This window comes from Acomys russatus, chromosome 17, assembly GCF_903995435.1.
Source record: "Acomys russatus chromosome 17, mAcoRus1.1, whole genome shotgun sequence".
Taxonomy (NCBI): domain Eukaryota; kingdom Metazoa; phylum Chordata; class Mammalia; order Rodentia; family Muridae; genus Acomys; species Acomys russatus.
The window spans coordinates 58,637,586-58,659,348 of NC_067153.1; the positions used below are offsets into that span (position 1 = coordinate 58,637,586).

General features: G+C 45.3%; 1 protein-coding gene across 1 annotated transcript in view; it reads right to left on the bottom strand.

Moving 5' to 3' along the window:
* The window catches only part of Slc38a1 (solute carrier family 38 member 1), a 45,803-nt gene that overhangs the window by 7,796 nt on the left and 16,244 nt on the right, over positions 1–21,763 (bottom strand). The window contains exons 4-9 of the mRNA XM_051160266.1: positions 6,544–6,617; positions 4,475–4,567; positions 3,790–3,871; positions 2,654–2,736; positions 975–1,033; positions 747–857 (exon numbers count right to left, since the gene is read on the bottom strand). Coding sequence (XP_051016223.1) covers positions 747–857; positions 975–1,033; positions 2,654–2,736; positions 3,790–3,871; positions 4,475–4,567; positions 6,544–6,617 — 502 coding nt within the window. The remainder of the gene's footprint in view (positions 1–746; positions 858–974; positions 1,034–2,653; positions 2,737–3,789; positions 3,872–4,474; positions 4,568–6,543; positions 6,618–21,763) is intronic.

Sequence of the window (21,763 nt, forward strand, 5' to 3'; positions counted from 1 at the left end):
AAACAAACAAAAAAGATGGTAGCTAAACAAAATTAGTTTCATAACTTACTACTTTGGCTATATTTTTAGAGTAAATAAAGAAATATATTTTCTTGGAGGAGATTTTTTTTTAAAACACTAAAACTCAGCTTCTTATATAAGACAAAAGAATCCCCCCCAAAAAAACAAAACCAGAAGAAAAAAAAAAAGAAAGAAAAGCAACGTATCTTATGCTCTAACCGTACCAAACACCCTCCAACATGAGCCCTGGGATGAGAAGACAGGACCGCTGTTTCCACACAGTAGTTGGAACACCCCCTCCCCGCCTCCGGCATGAGGATCCCAAGCCATGTCTGACTGACTGCAAAGGTCCAGGCTGCCAACCAAACCCCAGCAGTATGAAGGTTTTGAAAGTGCCCATCACGGTGTTCCCTTCCCCCACCTCCACACAGCAGCGGTGGGCTGAGGGTGCGATGAATCAAGGCGGTGCCCAACACTCCACACAGGGAGAGATGTGTGGAGACAACCAGCCGGTCACAAGAATTCGAAGGCTGTCCTAAGCCAGATAAAGGGTGTGCCTGTGAGCACGCGTGCCCGGCAGAGCTGTGTGTTTCTCAAAGGCGTGTGAACGGGCTGTAGGACACAGAGGAGGGGTGCCGGGTTCTTCTTTCATAGATGAAAACATCCCAGGCAGGCGATTACAACAAGAAATATTATGGCCCTCAACAGCAATGCTCGTATTTGCTTTTTAAACTCGTAAAACTTACTTTTGAGTTGAAGGTGACATATTTTGGCGTACACACGTCAGTCACATTAGCACTAATTGTTGCGTTTTGCTCTGCGTTCATGCAGGGAATTTGAAATTTCTTGTAGATAACCTGGTATTGAGAGACACAGGAGAATCAACGGAGGTTATATTAACGTCAAATCATGAGTAACTATCCCAGGGCCCCCAGCGATGTCACAGGCGCAGTGATCGCCTCATCAGAACTTACCACTATAAGGAAGAAAACCATGCAGCTCAGGGAAAATCCACTGGTGTAGCCAAGATATCCTTTTTTTAAAAAAAAGCAAGATATCAATTACTTTTTTTACTTCACTTCGTGTATGCATTATTTCAAGCATGGTTTGGGACTTCAGTATTGATAGTGCTATTTTATTTGACAAAATAATAACGATAATAACGGTGATGGTGGTAGTAGGGCTTTGAATGAAAACGTCACAAGTTGGTATTCTGATTCTAGGTATTCCTGGCACATTCCAGGACACAGATCTCACCACAGCTCTTTCTTATGCACTTACTGTGGGAACCCTGAATGTTACTGATAAAACTCTCTCCCGATGAGAGGCCACACAAGTAAGATGCAAACTTCTGGGAACAAACAGAGCCGTGGTTCTCGACCTTCCTAACGCTGGGACCCTTTAAAATACAGCTCCTCATGTTGTGGTGACCCCAACCATCAAATTATTTCATCGCTACTTCATAACTATAATTTTGACACTGATATGAATCATAATGCAGGCATCCAATTTGCAGGACATCTGATATGTGACCCCTGTGAAAGGGTCATCTGACTCCTCAAAGGGGTCGCGACCCACAGGTTGAGAACCACTAAAAGCCTTTACACCATTTGCAATGCCCAGGAAAGGTGGCCAACGGCTTCCAGGAACTGCGCTGTTGTTATCCCCGGGAAGTTCGGTTCTCTACACAGAGACAGGGACAGAAAAGCCTACAGAAACCCAGAGAGCTGAGAACAATCTACTTAAAAACTTCATAGACACTGTGCAACCCTGACATAGCTTAGCTAAACCAAGATAAAAACAAAGGAACAAAACCCCTGCAATTCGTAATTATTTTTTAAAATAATTTCAATCCAAACGTTTGCCTTGAATTAGCCCAGACGTTAAAAATGCATCTTGGAGTCTTTGAGTAGACCATACCCTGGTTTCATTATTCACTGTATGAAATTCCTGAAACCCCAGGCATGCTTGTCTCCAAATACAGGAGTGAAAGCAAATGTCAAAACCAAATGGGTGATTTGGAAAGCATCTGACGTTTTTCACCCCCACTTTAAGTTTCTCTTTCTCCCTTTGGCAGGTGAAGACACGGAGACTGGCTACACTCTAAACTGAAGAGTGACTGAGCCATAACACTTCCGCTTTGTCTTGATTATCAGATTTGAAGTCTCTGGGTATAAATGAATGGCTATTTAAAGCCACAAGAAGCCAGCCAAAGTGGGAAGATCTTGACTTTAAGGCTTGGGGAGACCCTGTTTCTGAATTCACAGTAAGGGAGGTATGGATGTAACACTGGGGTACATGCATAGGTTCTGGGTTGGATCCCCAAACCACAAAACAAAACAGCAGCACTTTATAGAAGAATTCCATTTTCTGGCCTTTTTTTTTTTTTACAGCTCCTAGAAGCTGCGCTACTAAAAATATTAAGAGTCTATTCCACTCCCAGAACCCCCTTCGCCCCTGCTCCAGCTCAGGGGAAAGGCTTGTCAGAAAGCCGCGGTGTTCTCAGTCTCACACACTCAAGGCATCCCTCATTAGTACTCCCAACTGAGGATTTGTTTCGTCATTATCCCCCGTGAAAGCGGGCAAAGCTGTTCATTTTCTAATGTTTCTGATTCGCCTGGGACAAAGGCCAGCTCTTTCTTTGCTCACTCACCCAGGTTCTTCAAGAGACAGAGCGGGAGGATTATGCCAAAGGTCACCAGCACCACCAGAACTCGGCCATCTACGTACCAGTCTCTGGAAGGCAAGCAAGGAGGGGCTGGGTTAGAGTCTTCAATTGGAAAGTGATGTTTTTCCTCAAATGTAGAATTTCACGATGCATTTTCATGACTATTTTTTTTTAAATCAGTACCTTTGCCCATTCTTTTTGAGGATTATTCATCAAATACTTTAACTCCACACTGCTGTACTGTCGCCTCATTCTCACGTGACTAACGGAAGGGGCTCCCCCTCTCCTGGTGGTTGGCTAAATGTGGCATTCCTATGAATTATTTATGCGGTTTCAAAGCCAACTGCATATGTGGCATTCTGTCAGATTACAACTTGTCCTATCAATTATTTAAAGAGAAAGTTCCCTTTTGTTTTCCTCGGGTAACATCAGCAAGGACGGAGCCACCGCAGGTGGACATCGCTCACTCCCCGGTCCTTTGGGGGTGACCTTGAGCAGAATACGGGGGACTTTGGCTTCTACAGCTTCCCGTGAAGGGAACCTGGGAGACTACGGCTGACAAGGACACGCTTTAAAAAATCAAAACGTAATGTTGTCCCAAATGGCATCGCTCCCTCGGGTGAGCCGCATTTATAGTGACGTCAGTTCATGGAAATTCTGCTCCTAAAATGACAGGACACACATAGCACACAGAAACAGAATTCTGCCATTTTCAGGACCACAGGCAAGTGGCTTCTTCCTGTTTCTTCCATTTATGTTTCCTCCCCATCCCCTCCCCCCGCAAAAAAAAAAAAAAAAAAAAAAAAAAAAAGAAAGAAAAGAAAAACATACTTAGGAAAATTTTCTTTCTAAAACTTTGATAAACTAAAACTTGACCAGCCTTCATTTAAGCCAGCAGTCCTCAACCTTCCTACGCCGTGGCCCTTTAAGACTGTTCCTCACGTGTGTGGTGACCCCCATATTCCAACCATAATATTATTTTATTGCCACTTCACAGCTGTAATTTTGCTGCTGTCCTGAATTGTAGTGTAGATGCCCGATACGCGGCCCCTGAGAACCGACGGGGTCATCAGTTACATCACGCCACAAAAAACAAGAAAAGGAAGAAGTCAAACGCTTACGAAAACGCCTCGTCCTTTCCCATCAGGAACTTTATGGCGGAAGGAAGTTCGTTTTTCACTATGAAGAGGTAGCTCAGCATCGCTGGAGGAGGAGAACAAGTTCAGACAGGTGACACCACAGCTCTTGTTACCAGGCGCAGGGCCGGTGGCGGCTCGGAGGCTCCTCTCAGGGAATGTTCTGCTGAGGCGCTTGACCCAGCCCCTACTTTACTGTCCACGTGCCATGGAGGCAGCAACAACAACAAAAAAAAATGCTCGCCGCCTGAATTAGGTTAAGTTGCATGTGGACACCCAGCCACCAGTGTTAGAAAAGCCAATAACAACCGGGCGTGGTGGCGCACGCCTTTAATCCCAGCACTCAGGAGGCAGAGGCAGGCGGATCACTGTGAGTTCGAGGCCATCCTGGTGTACAAAGTGAGTCTAGGACGGCCAAGGCTACACAGAGAAACCCTGTCTTGAAAAACCAAAAGAAGGAGAAGGAGGAGGAGGAGGCGGAGAAGAAGAGGAAGAGGAAGAAGAAGAGGAAGAGGAAGAAGAAGAGGAGGAGGAGGAGGAGGAGGAAGAAGAAGAAGAAGAAGAAGAAGAAGAAGAAGAAGAAGAAGAAGAAGAAGAAGAAGAAGAAGAAGAAAAGCCAATAACATCCACACAGGGGCCAAGTCATAGAAGAGAAAAACGCCCATCTTACCGCCAGTGTTCTGCAGGGAGGTGGCTCCAAAGATCACCAGCTTCCCGGTGGTGCCAAAGACTTGTTCTCCCAGCTTTTCATAAACCATGCAGCCTATGTACAAATTGAATTTGTGATGCCAGAAGTGACAAGACTCTAAGAGTCGGGACAGCTACCATCTCCTTATGCTGGCCAGCTATTCTTCAGGTGACTCTGTGCCTTTCTCAGATTCATACCTTGGCACTAGAAGGGTTAAGCCATCTTCATTCTGAACAAGCTTGACATCTCTAAATGTCACACGCTACCACCATTGTTTCCCCTTTGTCGAGTCTGCCTTCAGGAATATTACAAGATTAGATCATACTGGGTATTTTTCATGGATCTGGTATGCAATATTAAGATAAAAGTTTGATTTTTTAAAAATCTCCATGTTCGAGACAAAAAAAAAAAAAAAAAAAAAGAAAGAAAAAAAAAAAAAAAAAAAAAAAAGAAAAAGAAGAAAAGAAAAGAAAAGAAAAGAAAAAGAAATTAATGTCCTGAACTGAGTAAGCTAATTGAGAATTATCTTCTACTTGCAGTAGGTACTTTGACCCCAGCCCTGCTTTGCCATTTGAGAACGACACTGTTATCAAGGAAGTTTCTTGCTGGCAGTGGCCGGTGCAGAAGTACATAACAGGCTGAAGTGCTAAGAACAGGTTGTGGTGGGGTGGATGGCCTCAAACAGGAACGCGGTAACATGGTTTCCACAGCTCAGGAAACACCACGGAAGAAGGGTTGGAAAGAATGGAAGAGCCATAGGATGGGGAGGGGAACAGCAAGATGCTGTCTCCCGGACGCGACACAACTGCGGTACTCATGAGCTCACTGCAGCTGTGGTGACCTGTACATTTAATCACAGATGGGGGGGGGGGGGGGGGAGGGGGCAGGGCCCAGGACGTCCTACCCTTCCCTGAGGGGACTATTGGCAATTACTGGTTGTTGGAGAAGGGGTCATTTTCTTGAATGCTGTAGTCACTGACAGCCCTTTCTCCAGCAAACAATCTCTCACCCACGCATGAAACTATTTAAGCTTAGTGGGCCATGAACAACATGTACACAAATAAGAAATAAAAGTAGGGGAAGATCTGTTAAAAAGGGGAAGGGGAGGGAGAGAGAAAAATGGGGTAAAGCTACTAAAATTCATTGTATGAATGCATGAAATTGCTGAACACCCTTTCAAAGCTTAAGAGAATTATCCTCACAATATCTCTTCAGTCCTGTTTTAAATATAACAGTGAGCTCAGAACATCTAATAGTCACTACATAAGAATTTTCATCATCATGGGTAAATATAGTTCGAAGACATGCAACTGCCCAAAGAAAGTGGCAGACAAATCTCAAAAGAACTTTGGCAGTAGCAAAATTCTCAAGTGGTCTACCAGCTCATTTCAATAAATAGCAAGTTTCTAAATCAATTCACTATAAATAAATAAATAAAGTTAATCCTTCTTGATGGTAGTTCATAATTTCAGAATGTGCACAAGAAGCAATTTGGGTCAGGCTATAATTAAACATTTGCTTAACCTCACGTCAGGGGGTGGTGTTTAAACTAGATAATGGCTAGATCCTGGATTTATTACGAAACACTCCAGTCATCTGTGTATAATAGCTGGCCAACATGGCTTTAGCTAACGTAAAAGTCAAAGTATTACAAACACAAGCCAGTGTCCCAGGGACAGAAAATAAACACTTCAGGTGTTACACTGCCCAGAGAACTTGAAGTCCCTGGGAGTATGTCCTCAGTCCCACAATGCCTTGGGAGTAACATTTTCTCCTTGGAATATGCACAAAAGAGAATAAAGGGCCTGTTTACTTAAGGCCTTGGAGCCTATGATATAAAAACATAGGATCTTTGCTCAGGGTTTATAGAGGCCTCAGGAAACAGTGACACCTTTAAAATAAAGTCATCTCAAGCTAGAAAACCAGGTACAATTGAGAGCTCACTGTGAACGCGCCACACACACACACACACACACACACACACACACACACACACACACAGACACACACACTGCACTCCGCCTTCCACAGAGTCATATTCCTCAGCTTACCGGTTTCCTTGGAACAGATCAACAGTAGGTTTATTGAGTATATGGACAGCAACGTCACTGAAGTCAGAAGTATCCTATAGCAAAGAAAATAAATCCAATTGTAGCATCTAGAAAACACATTTTCAAAGGGCTATAGTCTCCTTCCGGTTAGCACCCAAACTTAGCTGCCCGCTTAAAATCCTCAAAAATCCTCCTGTCAGATGAAAGGCTCATCAGAGTCTATGTGAGTGAACCTGTCTCTATCTGTGACGCCAAAATCCAAGCAGTGATGTGGGGACATTTAGCCTGTAAGATGAGGCTATGTCCCAGCACTCGGGAGGCAGAGGCAGACGGATCACTCTGAGTTTGAGGCCAGCCTGGTCTACAAAGCAAGTCAGGGACAGCCAAGGCTACACAGAGAAACACTGTCTCGAAAAACCAAAACCAAAAAAAGACCAGGCTATGAAAGAAAGCCTATAGCATGAATGCTCTTGGGTTACATCGGGGTGAGAAAGTGGTTTTGAAGGTGGGGTGGCAGGGAAAGTCATTACAGACCTTTGGAGAATGATCATGGTGACTTTGGCAGACACACTTGACTTCCAAAACCTCGGATTTCTCATGGATAGCCCAAAGAAACGCCAGGCTACATGACTTATCGCCCGGAAGCTATTCCTCAATCTGAACATTCTGTCATTAATTAATTAATTTTTCTCGGCACCTGGTTCCTCTTAGATAAATGTGAACCTCTCTTCTCACAATCAAGCACAACAGGGGAACGCATCCATGTTTTTATTGCAGTATGCCTGGCTCATCAACAGACCTTTCTCAGAAAAGGGGATAGTTAAAGTGACATGGGAGGGTACACAAATTGTTTCGACAGCACTTGGGTAAAACAAGACATGATAACTGGGGGGGGGGGGGGGGAGGAAGCGTGTTTATTAAAAGAAAGAAAGAAAATTCCAGTCCCCAAACGAAACCACTTAACTTCCTCACACAAGAAACAATGCCTTGCATGAACTGGCCCCACTTTATTTAGCCGTGGCATAATTAAAAGCAGTTATTTTTCTAGTAAACATTGTTGAGAGGCACTTGGCACCTCAGGCAGTTTTCTGTGAGCTCAGGCTCTCAAACCTCCCCCACTGCACACCTGTGGGCCTGCAGCTCTGGGGCCCGAGGCTTGTCTCCTCTGGCCCCTCTTCCCTTCCCCTGGGCAGAAGGGCTGCTCTCTGACTCAATAGCATTTTCCCCCCTGCACACTGCGCTGCCTTGGAGAGATGAATAGGGAGTGTGTGGTCACCAGAACGGATGGGCTCCAGAAACAGATCCAGAAACAAGAAGGCCAAGTCCCCTGGAGGCAAAACAAACACTAGGAGAAAGGACAGAAGAAGAGAACCCTGGGAAAAGCTAAAACGCCCTGCTGACAAAGAGGAAGTGAGGTTATTCGTGATAAGTGAGGAAGCGCGTTCAGACTTCTATTTATTTGGCAAAGGCCCTTGAGTGAGGAACGTGATGAGAGATGGAAAGACCCTTAAAGGGGAATGAGAGGTCAGGAAGATAGCAAAAGCAGGCATTTTATTAGCCAATCTGGTGGTCTGTAATGGAACAGGGTTTGACTTGTGTTAGAAAAAGGAGAACCAGGCGGTCTTACAAACAAAAGTACATGTTGAAGAAACAAGCTTTGGGTTTTATTGGACACCATTGGGGCAACGTCTACAAGCGAGGGTGACAGGCCCCCAAAGCACAGTGTAACCCCGACAGGATGAGGGTCAACTCAGGATCTGTCATGTGCTATTCTTGAATGACCACGGGCCACGTTGGGATGCTGCAAGGACCAAAGAGTTAGTGTAGAGGAGGCATTACCACCCGCAGACCCAAGAACGATGGATGCCAAGTACAGCCTGGTAAGAGGGAGATCCACCCCGCAGGAAGGGCTGATCATTCTCATCTGCAGAATGAATCGATGCATTCCAAGAACCCAGCTGTGGCATGACGCTACCATGTAATTAAGAGCTCCCACAACCACGTGGCTTCCTTTCCCCATTCTGTGAGCCCCACCTCTCTGTGGCTGACACGCAGCGGCCTGTAGCCAATGGCAGAAGTGAGGGACACGGTCAAAAGATGCCCCTCATGCCTCTTCCTTGTTCAAGAAGAAATATTGATCAGGGAAGATTTTAATAAAGCATGCCTGTCTTTCCCACACCTGAATGCAGAGGCATGAGGTATTCCCACAATAGTGAAAATGACTCAATTTTTTTCTATGTTTGGTGACAGAATACGGTCCCCTGCAGCCAACAACATGGAGTGTCCGGTAGTCTTTGCCTCAAACCATTCAGTCTCTGAAAATTCTTCTTCTTCACCCTTCCCAAAAATACATCCTCTCCCCTCTCCCTCCTCTTTTCCCCCACCCTCCTCACCTAAGACAGAGTCTTACCACATAGTTCAACTTGGTCTCAAACTTGTGTACCCCCTGCCTCACTGGAAACCAACATGAAACAAAGCCTGGGCTGCAGAGGTGGCTCAGAGATTAAGAACACTGGTTGCTCTCCCAGAGGACCAGGACTCAATTCCCAATAGCCACATGGTAATATATAGCCATTTATAGCTCCAGTCTCAGGGGACCGGAGGCTCTCTTCTGGCTCTCCACAGGGCACACGGTACACAGACACACACGGGACACAGACGCAGATGTAGGTAAAACGGCCAGACACATAAAACAATTTTTTTAAACCCATCTTTTTCTATCAGGTCACTAAAAAGCAAACTGTATATGTGAAAATTCTAAGAACGCAGGCTACACCAAAATCTAGCACAGAATTCCGCAGGATGCACCTTTTTTTGTTAAGACGTTAGGAAGAAGCAGGGTTGTCTAACTGATATCTAATATGCCTGGATTGGTTTGAGAAACGAATTAGAGATGCTTTAAGACCCAAACACCATGACACCTGGAAGAATGAGCCAAGAGGAATACAGCAGAGAACACCGCGGTCTCAAGCATAACCACGACTCTATTTGTCCCAATAGCTGGACACATAATTATGGTTTCCTGCAAAGACACGGACCACCCAGAGATCGCTCCAGCTTCCACACTGCTGATCACTAGGGAAAGGCTGGTTGCTGGAGGCATCTTTCTGTGATAATTGGGTTGTCAAGGTACTGCTCATCCAGTCTTGTGTCATCTTTGCCAAGGGACCTAGCATGTGTAACTATGGCAGGGCTGGCAAGAGAGTTGCAACTCTGAAGGATGTGGTTTAGGACTCTGAAGAATCCTTGTGTATATAACACTTCAAAAGATGTGGTGTACTGAGCCCTGATCCAGGGCTCTGAGTGGACCTCACCCCAACATCTACCCCATGTATGACCTGCTGGAACACATGAAGGGGCCGGTTCAAAGATTAAGAATCTCCTTGACACACGGCAACAACGGGATATCCGACAGCAGTCCCAGTGAGGATCCAGTAACGACAGCGTAGGCCTCCAACCAGATCCATGGCTTGTAGCAATGGACATTTGAAAGTAAACATACGTGGACAAAAGGCCATACTGTGTGATACACTACAGCTTCTGTGACAAGAGTTTTTTGTTTGTCTGTTTGTTTCATTTTACTGGGGAGAGGAGAGGGATTTTGGTGCATGATGTGTAAATCATAGACATTTTATAAAAGTAAACAAAACAAAACAAAACGGGGGGGGGGGAGATGTGATGCCGCAAGCCAGGAATTCCAGCACTTAAGAGGCAGCAGCAGAAGGATCAGGAGTTGTAGGCCAGCCTCAGCTATGTAGCACGTTCAAGGCTAGCCTGGGCTACATGAGAACCTATCTCAAACCAAAACTAAAATGACCCCAACCCAATAAACATATCTCCTCCGAGATACAGTACAGGGATAGTCTAGAAGGCTTTGTTTCTTCTGACAAGAAGTCTGTTAGGAAACAGAATTCTAGACTCCTGGCTCAGAGCATCATCTTCAAAAACTCTCGCCTGGCAAGTCACCCCAAAAAGGAGACCTCTTTGTCCTGCGGCAACATGGACATCCCCGTCTGCAATGCCTCCTCATGGGGAATGCACTAGGCAACTCGTTGCATTTCTACAAGTTCTGTGTGCTAGAAATGAGCCAAAATGGCTGCAATTATGACTACATTTGGGTCTTTGCTTTACTCCGGGGCCTCTCTCAATCCACCTGAATTCTACCGGCTCTTCTGTTTCACAGCCCTTCCCAACGCTGCTGCTCCAACTTAATCACCTCCAACCCTTTCATCTGTTCATCTAGTGAGTATGCGGGCTCTCTACACCCCAGTCAACCTCAAGGGCTGTGTGCTGGGACAAACACAAAGACACAGCATCATTTTTTCTCTAAATGGTGCAAAGCATGATGGGACTTTTAATTCTCTGAGTTGGACAGCACACATTGTTTTTAAACAACCCATTTTGAGATTCATTTTTCTGGCAGTCATACCAACTTTCTTCACTGTTGGTTTTTGTTTTGTTTTTAGGTTGCGCTAAGCTGACCTGACTCGATTATCTTGTCTATTGAAGTGTAAAACTCCCCATGCGCATATACTACATTTGCTCTCTCAAGTCCTGGGAAATCTTTTTGAATTTTCAATCCTCCTTGTTCTGCATTGCTCAGCAGCTTCCTGTTTGCTGGGTGCCTTCCTCCAAGCTACAGGTAGGAACTGCATAGAGTAAGACCATGCAAAATGGCCTCCCAGTAGCCCACTATCCAAGCCCAAACCTGCTCATCAGACAGGCCTGTCACCTGCTGTCTCGTGCCTCACATCTGCTCAGTAGAAGGCACCCTTTGTTTCCGCTTGCAAGCATGTCCAAAGGCAACAGTCTGCCTGCCTCCCTTCTCTTCTGAGGTCCACTTTGCATCCAGCAGCCAGAATCCTCCTTATCGCTTTATGACTTCAGGTCGGGCAGTTTAATTTGCCTATTCATATATAACACCAACATACAAATGAGCTAAGAACCAACTAACTCACAAGCAGGGTCTTGTCTGCGAGTTATGCGAGACTACACCAGTGCCTAGATAAAATCAAGACACACCTATCTACCTGCGGCAGTCCTGTGACCAGGTTGTTCACCCTTATCTCAATGGTTGACGTCGGTCTGGGGACCGTGGAGCTTCTTCTTGCAGCAACCGTATGTAAATGAGTGTTTCAATCATTTACTCTGGGAGGCTGCTCGAGCCCTTCAAAAGCACAAAGAGAATCTTCCCACATTAGCCCTTGGGGGATACAGCTGCCCCCCACAATCTCCTGAACCACGGTACTCTAAGTAGCTCAGTAGTCTAGTATTCAGTAGACAGTATTCAGTATTCAGTAGACAGTAGATATGTTTATTCTACTTTCTGCTGGAAAATTGTAACTCAAGTCTTAAAGAACTCTTAAGACACCTAGTTTCTCACCTGTGTGTGTGTGTGTGTGTGTGTGTGTGTGTGTGTGTGTGTGTGTGTTGCTGCTTGTGTAGGTACACGTGCATGTGAGTCTAGAAGCCAGAGGAAAACCGCAGGTGTCATTCCACGGAAGCTGTCAACCTTTTTGTTGTTGTTGTTGCTTGTCTTTGAGATAGGGCTCCTCAGTGACATGGAGCGTGGCTGGTCTGCAAGCCCCAGGAATCTGCCTGTTTCCACTTCACCAGAGCTGGGATTACAAGCTTGAGCCACGACAACACTTTAAGAAACCAGGTCGTGGGACCTGAACTCAGGTCCCCACGCTTGTGTGGCAAGGGCTTTACCAACTTAGCCAGCTCCCTAGACACCTCTAACACTTCTAAACGATTTGCTGCTGTAACTACGTTTAATCACGTATGTATCTGTATGTAGGTGTGTGTACAGGAGTACTGATGCCTGCAGGGAGCGGAGGTGTCAGGTCTCCTGGTGCTGCAGTTTCAGGCAGTTGTGACCTGCCTGCTATGGGTGCTTAGGATTTAAGCCAAGGTCCTCTGCGAAAAGCAGAAAGGGCTCTTGACTGCTAAGCCATCTCTCCAGCCGCACCCATCTTTAGACAATGTTTATGTCATTGCTTTGAATCTTTCTGACTGGCCTACTATTCTTCAGACTTCTGTAACATGTAAAGATTGTATAGACGGGAGTTGGAGATGGCTCAGTGGGTGCAGCGCTTGTGTGAAGAGTAGGGTTCAGACTCCAGAACCCGTTAGGTGGGTGTGACAGTCCCGCTGTACCTCAGGGCTCCGGGAGATGGGATTTGGGGAGCAACCTGGCTAGCCAGACTAGCTGGGCTGGCGAACCCTGAGTTCAAATCAGAGTCTACACCTCTGTCATCCACATACATGCACATGTGTATGTGCGCCCCTAACACATACACAAACATGAACACACACATTTGAAAAAGACCATATAGCTTACATACTAAATATGATGTCTACAGTTTATGCTAGCAAAATGAAAAGGTGTAACAACAGAAGGAACCAGAACATTTGAGCCGATTAAAATAATGGATATCACGATCATGGTGATGATGTCACACCTCCAGCCTACAAGGACAACTGGCTTCTCTCCTCTCTTTAAACCTAGGTGTTTATCCTTTTAAATCATGTCCCACCACCCTCTTTCAGCCTCTGAAGATGTAACTTCTGGTGAAAGAAAAAGTCTTTGTAACAAGTGAAACTATTTAGACTGGGCTTAGATTCCAGCTCTAGAAGTCTGCTGCATGCCCACGGGGCTCCACCCACATGTCCCCCCTCACTCCATCTCCATGGGAACTGTGCATGCCCAGAGATGTGAAGTGGACCAGGAATGGCCAATAGATATGACCCCTGACCCCCAGGAATTAGTGTCACCCTAGAAAAGCTATTTAACCTCTGTGAATCTCATTTATTGATATATAAAATAGAGGCCACAAGTAGGATTGTTGGAATTCCATAAAACCAAGCATAGTTTATGGCCATCTTCGTGTGTGTGTGTGTGTGTGTGTGTGTGTGTGTGTGTGTGTGTGTGTGTGCTTATTTTAATTAGAAGCCAGTGATAGAGACTGCAGAGCTGTCCTGTCAGCCACTGCATGGCAACCCTTGACACGAATGCTGATCTTTGATGCCATGTGTGTGACACAGAGCCATGCAAAACTAACTGGACTATGCAAGAGTCATTTCCCTTTCTATTAAGTCAGTGCTGGGAGATGAAATTTAAGTCAGCTTTCCAAACTCGTATCGCCAGACTATATTGAACCTGCCCCGCCATGACACACAGACCTTGTCTACTGTGAGCCAGAGCGGACAGAAAAGCGTTCTATCCATTGTGAGCTTGAACGATGGGGTGAAGACCAAAGACCACATAGTTGTCTCTCGTAAGCTAAGAAAAATACAGCAGGACAAAATGGAGGCCATGGCGCTATGCTCTGGTTATGACGAAGCACCACAGGCAGCGAGGTACACGCGCGGTGAAGTCTTGCAGCTATGTGTGGTGCACACAGGCACACAAACACACACACACTCCCATCTCCCTGAGACCAAAAGAATCGAATTCTGGAAACCCTTTATCAGAGGCATGGCGGATGACCCAAGCTAAGCAAATAAAAGCTCAACTCTGAAAACAATGCCCGGGACCCATCTCCTACACAGGCCAGCTCTCTTGTTTACAAAACAGGCCCTCATTGTGAGCATGTCTCTATTTCTGAAAAGCCTCTAAATCCAATGAATTTCAATAGACTCCAACAGCTCTGGCCCTGTCCTTTCTACATGAATTCCAAACGTTGGCAAGCTTGAATGTGCCACTTCTCCCCTTCAAGTGTCATTATTCCCAAACAAGAACCTCTGATGCCAATGGGGTTTTGTTGCCAGCAAAAAGAACATTTTTCTCTGTAGATCATTTCTAAGGAACCATGACTATAACTCAAAGAATTTTAAAAACAAATAGCTGATGGACAAAAAGGAGGACGATTGTGATTATACCCACAGACCTCCGAGGAGCATCCGGAAGAGCAAGGTCTCCATGTTGACTTCCTTTTAACCACTCCATTTTTATACTGCGTATTTGTCTTTCCTTAGGAGTGGCCAGAGAAGATGACTTAGCATTAACGAGAAATAAATTGATGTGTAGTACATGAACCACCTTCTGTTTAAAGCAAAATTGTCATCTTAGAGGTCGATGAGGTCATTATCCCATCACTCCGCCGTTTGGGAATATACAGGAAGTAATAACGGCAGGTCAAGAACAGAGGGATCTTAGGAAGAGCACACTGCCATCTTCAACTCAGTGGAATTGTGGGAAGGTGTGTAGACATTAGAGCATGGTGCAAAAGCACGTGCTTAAGAATACAAATGTCTGGGGATGGGGAGATGGCTCAGATGCTGAGATGGCTCAGCATGAAGACCTGAGTTTCATCACCAGCACCAGCCTAAAACAAAGCCATGTGGGGTGGCTCGTAAGTAATCCCAGCACAGGGGAGGCAGAGGCAAGCCAATCCCTGATGCTCTCACTCACGCCTCAACCTATTTAGTGAGTTCCTGGACAGCAAGAGATCCTGTCTCAAAACCTGGGTAGAGACACTTAAAGAGTGACACTCAAGGTTGACCTCTGACTTCCAAATAAACACACACACACACATATATGCGCTCCTGTACACACATGTGCACTCACACACACATGAGTGTCTTGATAAGAGAATATTTGAGGATAATGTCTTAAAAATGACAGTAAAATACTAATTGAATTCCTATAATGTATGAACAGAGGACTTGGGTAAAGTGTTATTCAGTCTGTAATTTAAGTATTCTGGCCAATATACACAGATGTGCACACATCCAGCCAATACTCAGTTTGTTTTCTTGCAACGACGTCGCGTAGTATAACGCTACCCATGGGGAAAGTTTTTCCTGCCAGTTCGTAAGTCCATTGAACCCCTCCCAGCAATAGTCTAATGTTCATGGAACTGGCACGATGTTTCAGCCAATTTTCTAACTGTAAACTTGGCATTGTGTGACTTTACTATTGCTTGGTTTTTAGTGTAGTGATAAATCGTAGTGAGAATTTTGGTCCCTTTAGAAACACAGAGATGTTATGTGAATACGTTTTTGTTTTAATCCCAGGTATGGGATATGGGGCTGCTTTAGATTGACCACAGCAGCTGACTGTGATTTGCCTCACACTCTGGAAGGGGTGTGATTTTGCCAGCTGAAGATAGTTTGTGTCTGGAATTCTGGGCACTCTTCAGAGGATAGATAAATGCCAGAGCCTCGAGAGAGGTGGTGATGGCTGCCCTGCCCCGGCAGCCCCCTCTCCTTCCCCCCACCCTCACCCCACCCTCCTGCTTGCTGCTCCTGCCCCTGTTGCTCTTGCTGCCTTTGCAGATTGCTGTATGTTGGTTGGAGATATTCTGACAATTAAGATCAAACTTGCCCCAAGCAACCTGACACCCCCAATCAGGAAGTAGTATGCTGACACCCCTCCCCCCTTTAACCTTCTTTCTCTCTTACCTAGTGTTAGGGGGTTGGAAGGGATAGAGGTGGCATGGAGAGGCAAGAAAAAGAACCCAATAAATGATTCAAGTTCAATTACTTCTTTGAAAGGGTTCTTTAGTAGATCTTGCTTTGGTTATGGCTTTGGTTTTTTTTTGTGACAGAGTTTCTCTGTGTAGCCTTGGTTGTCCCAGACTCACTTTGTAGACCAGGCTGGCCTCAAACTCACATCCATCTGCCTGCCTCTGCTTCCTGATTAAAGGTGTGCACCACCATGCTTAACCCAGTAGATCTTAAACTGAACGTGAGGGGACACCAGGAAAACTCAGTGAAAGCTTCAATGGTGGTTTATAAATGAGAAATGACTCCAAAGTCTTGGGCATATGAATACTCTGTCCCCAGCTAGTGGCACTGTTTGGGGAGGCTTAGTTTGGGACAGCCTTGTCACTGAGGGCAGGCTTTGAGAGGAAAAGCCTCTTCCGCTTCCCTCTTCCGACTTCGTGGTTGTGGTAAAGGCTGTGAGTTCTCCTGCACACCTACCACTTGCTGCCGTGCTGCTCCATTGTAACGGACCCCTGTCCCTCAGGAACCCTGAGCCCAAATATCATAGCGGAGGAAAAGTAACTCATGCCACCACATGCAGGTTAGAAGGTTTACTGTCCTGCCACGCACTTTAGGGTTTACAACTCGCTGCTATGAGGAATTTAAGCCCCAGATGTGCAGCCTGCACAATCGAACCCTGCACAGCTGGTTCTCTTAGAGGAGGCCTTAGCAAGGTCATTCAGGGATGCTCCGGACTGATTCCATCATCCTAACGCTAGGAGGTAGATGGTAATGGACTGGCACCCACTGGTAAGACTGCTTCCTCCAATACATTAATAACACACCTGGTTCCCACGGCTGACAACAGTGAAGGGCAGTCCCATGTTTTCTATCGCACAAGCCTGGGTGGAGTCCTGGCTCTTTATATTCTAACTCATGGCCACAGACAGTCACTAAGCACTGGTTAATTTTGTGGCTATAGTTCATGGCGTTAGTTCAATGGGTCTAATACCAGTAGTGCTGGTGTGGGGGAGTAAACGGAATAGCGTGGTATGTATATTTATCTACCGTTACTGAGCAACTAATGATAACAAGTACTTAGTGACTGTTAACCTAGTACTCCACACAGTGCTGACTACACAGTGCTTACTCTGCCAGGCACTACCGGCACTGTCTGCATCTTCCCTCATCCACACAGAGAAAGACACACACATGCGCAGACATCACACACTCACTTCTCATAGCAGCCCTGGTGTCCCAGGGGTTGGCATCAATTACTACAGCTTCCTCCTACACACCACTTTGAGGACCATGTTTTTAGACGCCTTACCTGCTTTGTTTCTACAGTCACTACCCAAGTGAGACAGGAACTTTTCAGAAAACAAAACCGATAAACAGCTGACATTACAATCAAGTAACTTTAATTTGAACTATGACTTTTGCAGATTTCAGAAGTAATGTGTGCAAAGGATTGCTTACCAACCCACTGTCTATGATGGACTGGCATCTCAGAAGTTATCACGGTTGTACATTCTTTTTTATGGTTTTCAGTTTAATGGCCAGGCTAGGGAGATGGCGCAAAAGATAAAAATCCTTGTTGTGCAAAGCTGACAGTCCCTAGAGCCTGCGTAAAAATCCAGATAAAAAGGCGTACATCTGCAATCCCAGCATGCCTACAGTGAGAGACAGGCTTTATCATTTATGTAGCCCTGGCTGTCCTGGAACTCCTTATGTAGACTAAGCTGATTTCAAACTCAGAGATCCACTTGCTTCTGCCTTTTGAGTGCTGGAATTAAAGGCATGTGCCACTACAATCAGCTCAGTAAATACTTTTTTCATTAATTAATTGATTTAATCACTTTACAGCCTGATTGCAGCCCCCTCCACTCCTCCCAGTCCCACCCTCACAACCACCTTCCTCAGTTCCAAATATTTTTTTAAAATTTAAAATTATTATAAAATTTAAAGATGATATTGTTAAAATAAGAAATAGTAAAATGTGCTAAGATGTTATTAAAAAGAATAAAGTTTATTGTTTCACCAGATTCTGTCATTTAACAAATATCTCACTTATCTGGTACTATGAGAAAGTAATACATTCTAAAGATATTCAATTCCTATAAAATGCATGCCTTTAACAAAAATATTTAGAAAATGTAAAAAGAAATAAACTACACACCATTCTTTCTTATCAGTGCTGATTTGCATTGTAGTTTTGCTTTTGGGTGCAGTTTGTTGAGACAGGGTCTTGCTGTGTAACCTGGAGCCAGCAACCATTTTGTGACTCTCCTGCCTCGGTGTCTCCGAGTGCTGGGATTACTGGCAAGTGCCACCAATACTGATGCTCAGCTTAATACTGATTTTGTTTCTATCATGTTCATCGGCTTAGTTTACGCTGGAGGAGGTGCACGTCCCACAGCATGCACGTGGAGGTCAGAGGCTAACTTGCAGGAGCTGGGTCTCTCTTTACACCTTGGGGGTCAAGTTGGGGGGTCAAGCTCAGGACATCAGGCTTGGCAGCAAGTGCTTTTAACATGCTGGGTTGCTTGTCTCCCCTTGATTCTGATTTCTAGCTCCTAGTCTTGCCAAGATGAAGATAAGGGGATGCTTATAAAAAGACCAGAGATGAGGAAAAAATAGCATCATGTCTCTTCTGCAGTTATTTCTTCACTGCTGGGAAAACTGAATTCTACAACGGCTGTAGCCCATTTTGTTTCTTACAGAAAATAAATCCTTAGAAAACGAAAACAAAAACTGTACTTTGAGGTTCCTCACCAGCATACTTCCTGTTTCCTGAATGTAACAGTAAGGACCCAAAATTCAGTAAAATACAACACTTAATGGTGTTCTTAGAAGCCAGCAGATCTCACTGAGTTTCATTGAGTGTAGATGTGGCACATGGTAAAGGCACCCCCTATGCTAGGCCAAAAACTGAACCCAAAACTTATCCAAAAACAAGAAGTCACACCAAGAAGTTTCCAGAGGACCCAGTGAGGAGGAGTGCCACACCCAGCCCCGGGGCGACATGGAGGAGCCTTCCCAGCTGGCTCTAAGGAAGCTGGGGCAGCCTTGGAGCCCTTCCCCACTGGCCTGTGAGCCTGGCTCAGAGCCCTGAGGCAGCTGATACCCAAGCCAGCCAACTGCTTGCTGGCTGAGAGCAGCTGCAGGAGCAGCTGGCTGTTAAACAAGTCAACACTTCCTTGTTCTGAAGCCACGAAGTTCCACGGTCTGTGAGAAACTTCTGGGTCTTTATACAACTGCCTCCATGAATCTCCACCTTGGGGGCTGATGTGCCACACTCGCTGTTCGTATGTATTGAATAAAATGCTTCCTAACAGCTTCACCGGGGAACTCTCTCCCTTCAACACTAAGCAGCCTTTACCCAATCCTTACCATCTTCCAGAGATCAAAAAGCAATAGACTAGATCAATTATTCCTAAACCAGTATAACTAAAAACCATTGATTTTTTTTTTAAAGGCATGGTAGATTGGATATGAGGATTTACTCCTGCTCCCTCATGAGAAGTCACTGATGGGATTTTTATTTTACTTACTATTAAACTGCTAATACCCAAGAAAGCAGGACCATTCTGGAGGGAGGGTAGACAGAGCTGAACTGATAGAAGAGAAAGCCAAGACCAATCTAATTCATTCTGGAATGCTCCAAGGCACTGGCAGTATTCCTAGAAGCCAGAGGCAAAGGCCAGGTGAGCTAAAAATATGCTGAGTATGTTTAATTTCCTTGAGGAAGCTGGTAGACCCCTCTTTCCCCCAACCACAATTATATGCCATAAAGATGGCGGGGCTGTTCCTCCTATTTTGGCAAAAGTGTGAAGACATCGGTCAACTAAGCTAAGCGTGGTGGCACATACCTAGAACCCGAGCACTTAGGAGGCTGAGGCAGGAGGATGGCATGTAGGTCAGCCTGGGCTATATAGTGAGACCCTTTCCTTAAAGCAGACAAACACAGTGTCAAGCTTGGAAATATAGGCATGAATTGTGATGAAACTGAACAGGTGGGAAGGTATGCATGCTGGGACATTCTCCCCATGCCCTTTCCTTCACTTTGTCCCACAGAGATGGCAGCCATGCCCTGCAAGTAGGATAACCTGAACAGTCAAAGCGGCGCAGCCTACGGGACCCACACTGGCAGGTCCTGCAGTGAAAGACTTCTGCTGGTACCTGAAGGGGAACTACTGCCTACAGGCCCTACGCACATCCATCTGCCTTGTTTTCCCCATCCGGGACCAGAGCCAAAATGGAAGCATGACCACATAGTGAGGAAAATATGAAATGAAAGGCTGCACCCAAAGCAAACCAAAGCCAACAGGGGAGCAACAGGGTGGGGCGGGGTGGGGGTCAGGCATCAAACAGACGGCAGGAAAATCTGTGGACAGACGGCCCACTTTGTCCAACAAATAATTTTGATGGGGTGGGGGGGAAGGGATGTGGAGAACCTACGTAGATTAAAAGAGGCTCAGGATACATCAGCCAATTGCATTCTGTGGACCTGATCTGAGTGACCCAATGGTTTCTGCTTGTTTGTTTGTGGGGGTGCACACCTGTGGGGGTGCACACCTGTAACCCCAGCACTTGAGAGGCAGAGGCAGAAGGACCTCTGTGAGAAGCAAAGGCTACATAGTAAGACACCACCTCAAAAGTGTAAAAATACAAATAAGGGGCATTTTATATTAGTTGGGTATTTGCTATCAAGGGACCATTAACTGTTGGTTTTAGCTACATTTCAGGTCTATACATAGAACTGTCTGTGAATAGACTGGTGTGAGCGTTTGATTTTTAAGACAATCTGGGAGTAGAGTTGATCAAACAAGTATAGTTATGGAAAGAAGAGAACATGAACAGTTTTATTCCCTTCAATGTTTGAAATTTTCCATACTTGAGAACAAACTACCGTTAGACTCCTCACTGAAACCATCTCATAGAGCCGAGGGATACTGTTAGAGAACAGTTTGGAAAGACAAAGGAAAGACCAAGAGATGTAAAATAACCAACAAAGAGTTGGGAGAAAATTGACAGCCAGAAAGTTCAGTGAAATAGTCTTAGAGGTGAAAATAAATAAAAAGCATGAAAGGAAAAAAAAAAAAAAAGTCCAAAACTAGAGAAAGAAAGTTCAATATATAATAAGAAAATGTCCCCAACTGGAAGGCCATGGATTTCAAAATGACCCCGTGTGGTCATTACCGCCTTTAAGACCAGCACTTGGGAGGCAGACATTTAAGACCAGCCTGGTCTCCATAGTGAGTTCCAGGCCAGCCTGGACAGCTACATAGAGAGACCCTGTCGCCAAAATAAAACCAATAAAACAAAAACGACATGAAAAAGATGCCCCAAGGTCCTGACATGACTAAAGAAACGTTCACTTCAAGGTGCTATCGGGAACCTGCAGAACAGTGGGGACAAAGACGTGCAGTTCATTCCCAGGAAAAAATAAAACCCAAACCAGACCATGTGGGGAAGACCCGGGGTAAGAAACACACGGGGGTCTCGCCACAGGAAAGCCTGACAGCAACTCCTTCAAAACCCTGAAGGCAAACTGTTGCTAATACAGGGAGAGTGCCATGGCTGTACAAGCTGCTAATCAAAGACACAGGGACAGAGCAGGAGACAGAATGCAGAACATCAAAGATTTAGCAGGGGAGAGAATTCCCAGAAATAACAGAGACCTTCCCAAGCTGGGAACCTCTCCAAGCACTGGTTCTATTATCTGTCCAACAGAGTGTGTGTGTGTGTGTGTGTGTGTGTCTGTGTGTGTGTCTGTTTGCACGTG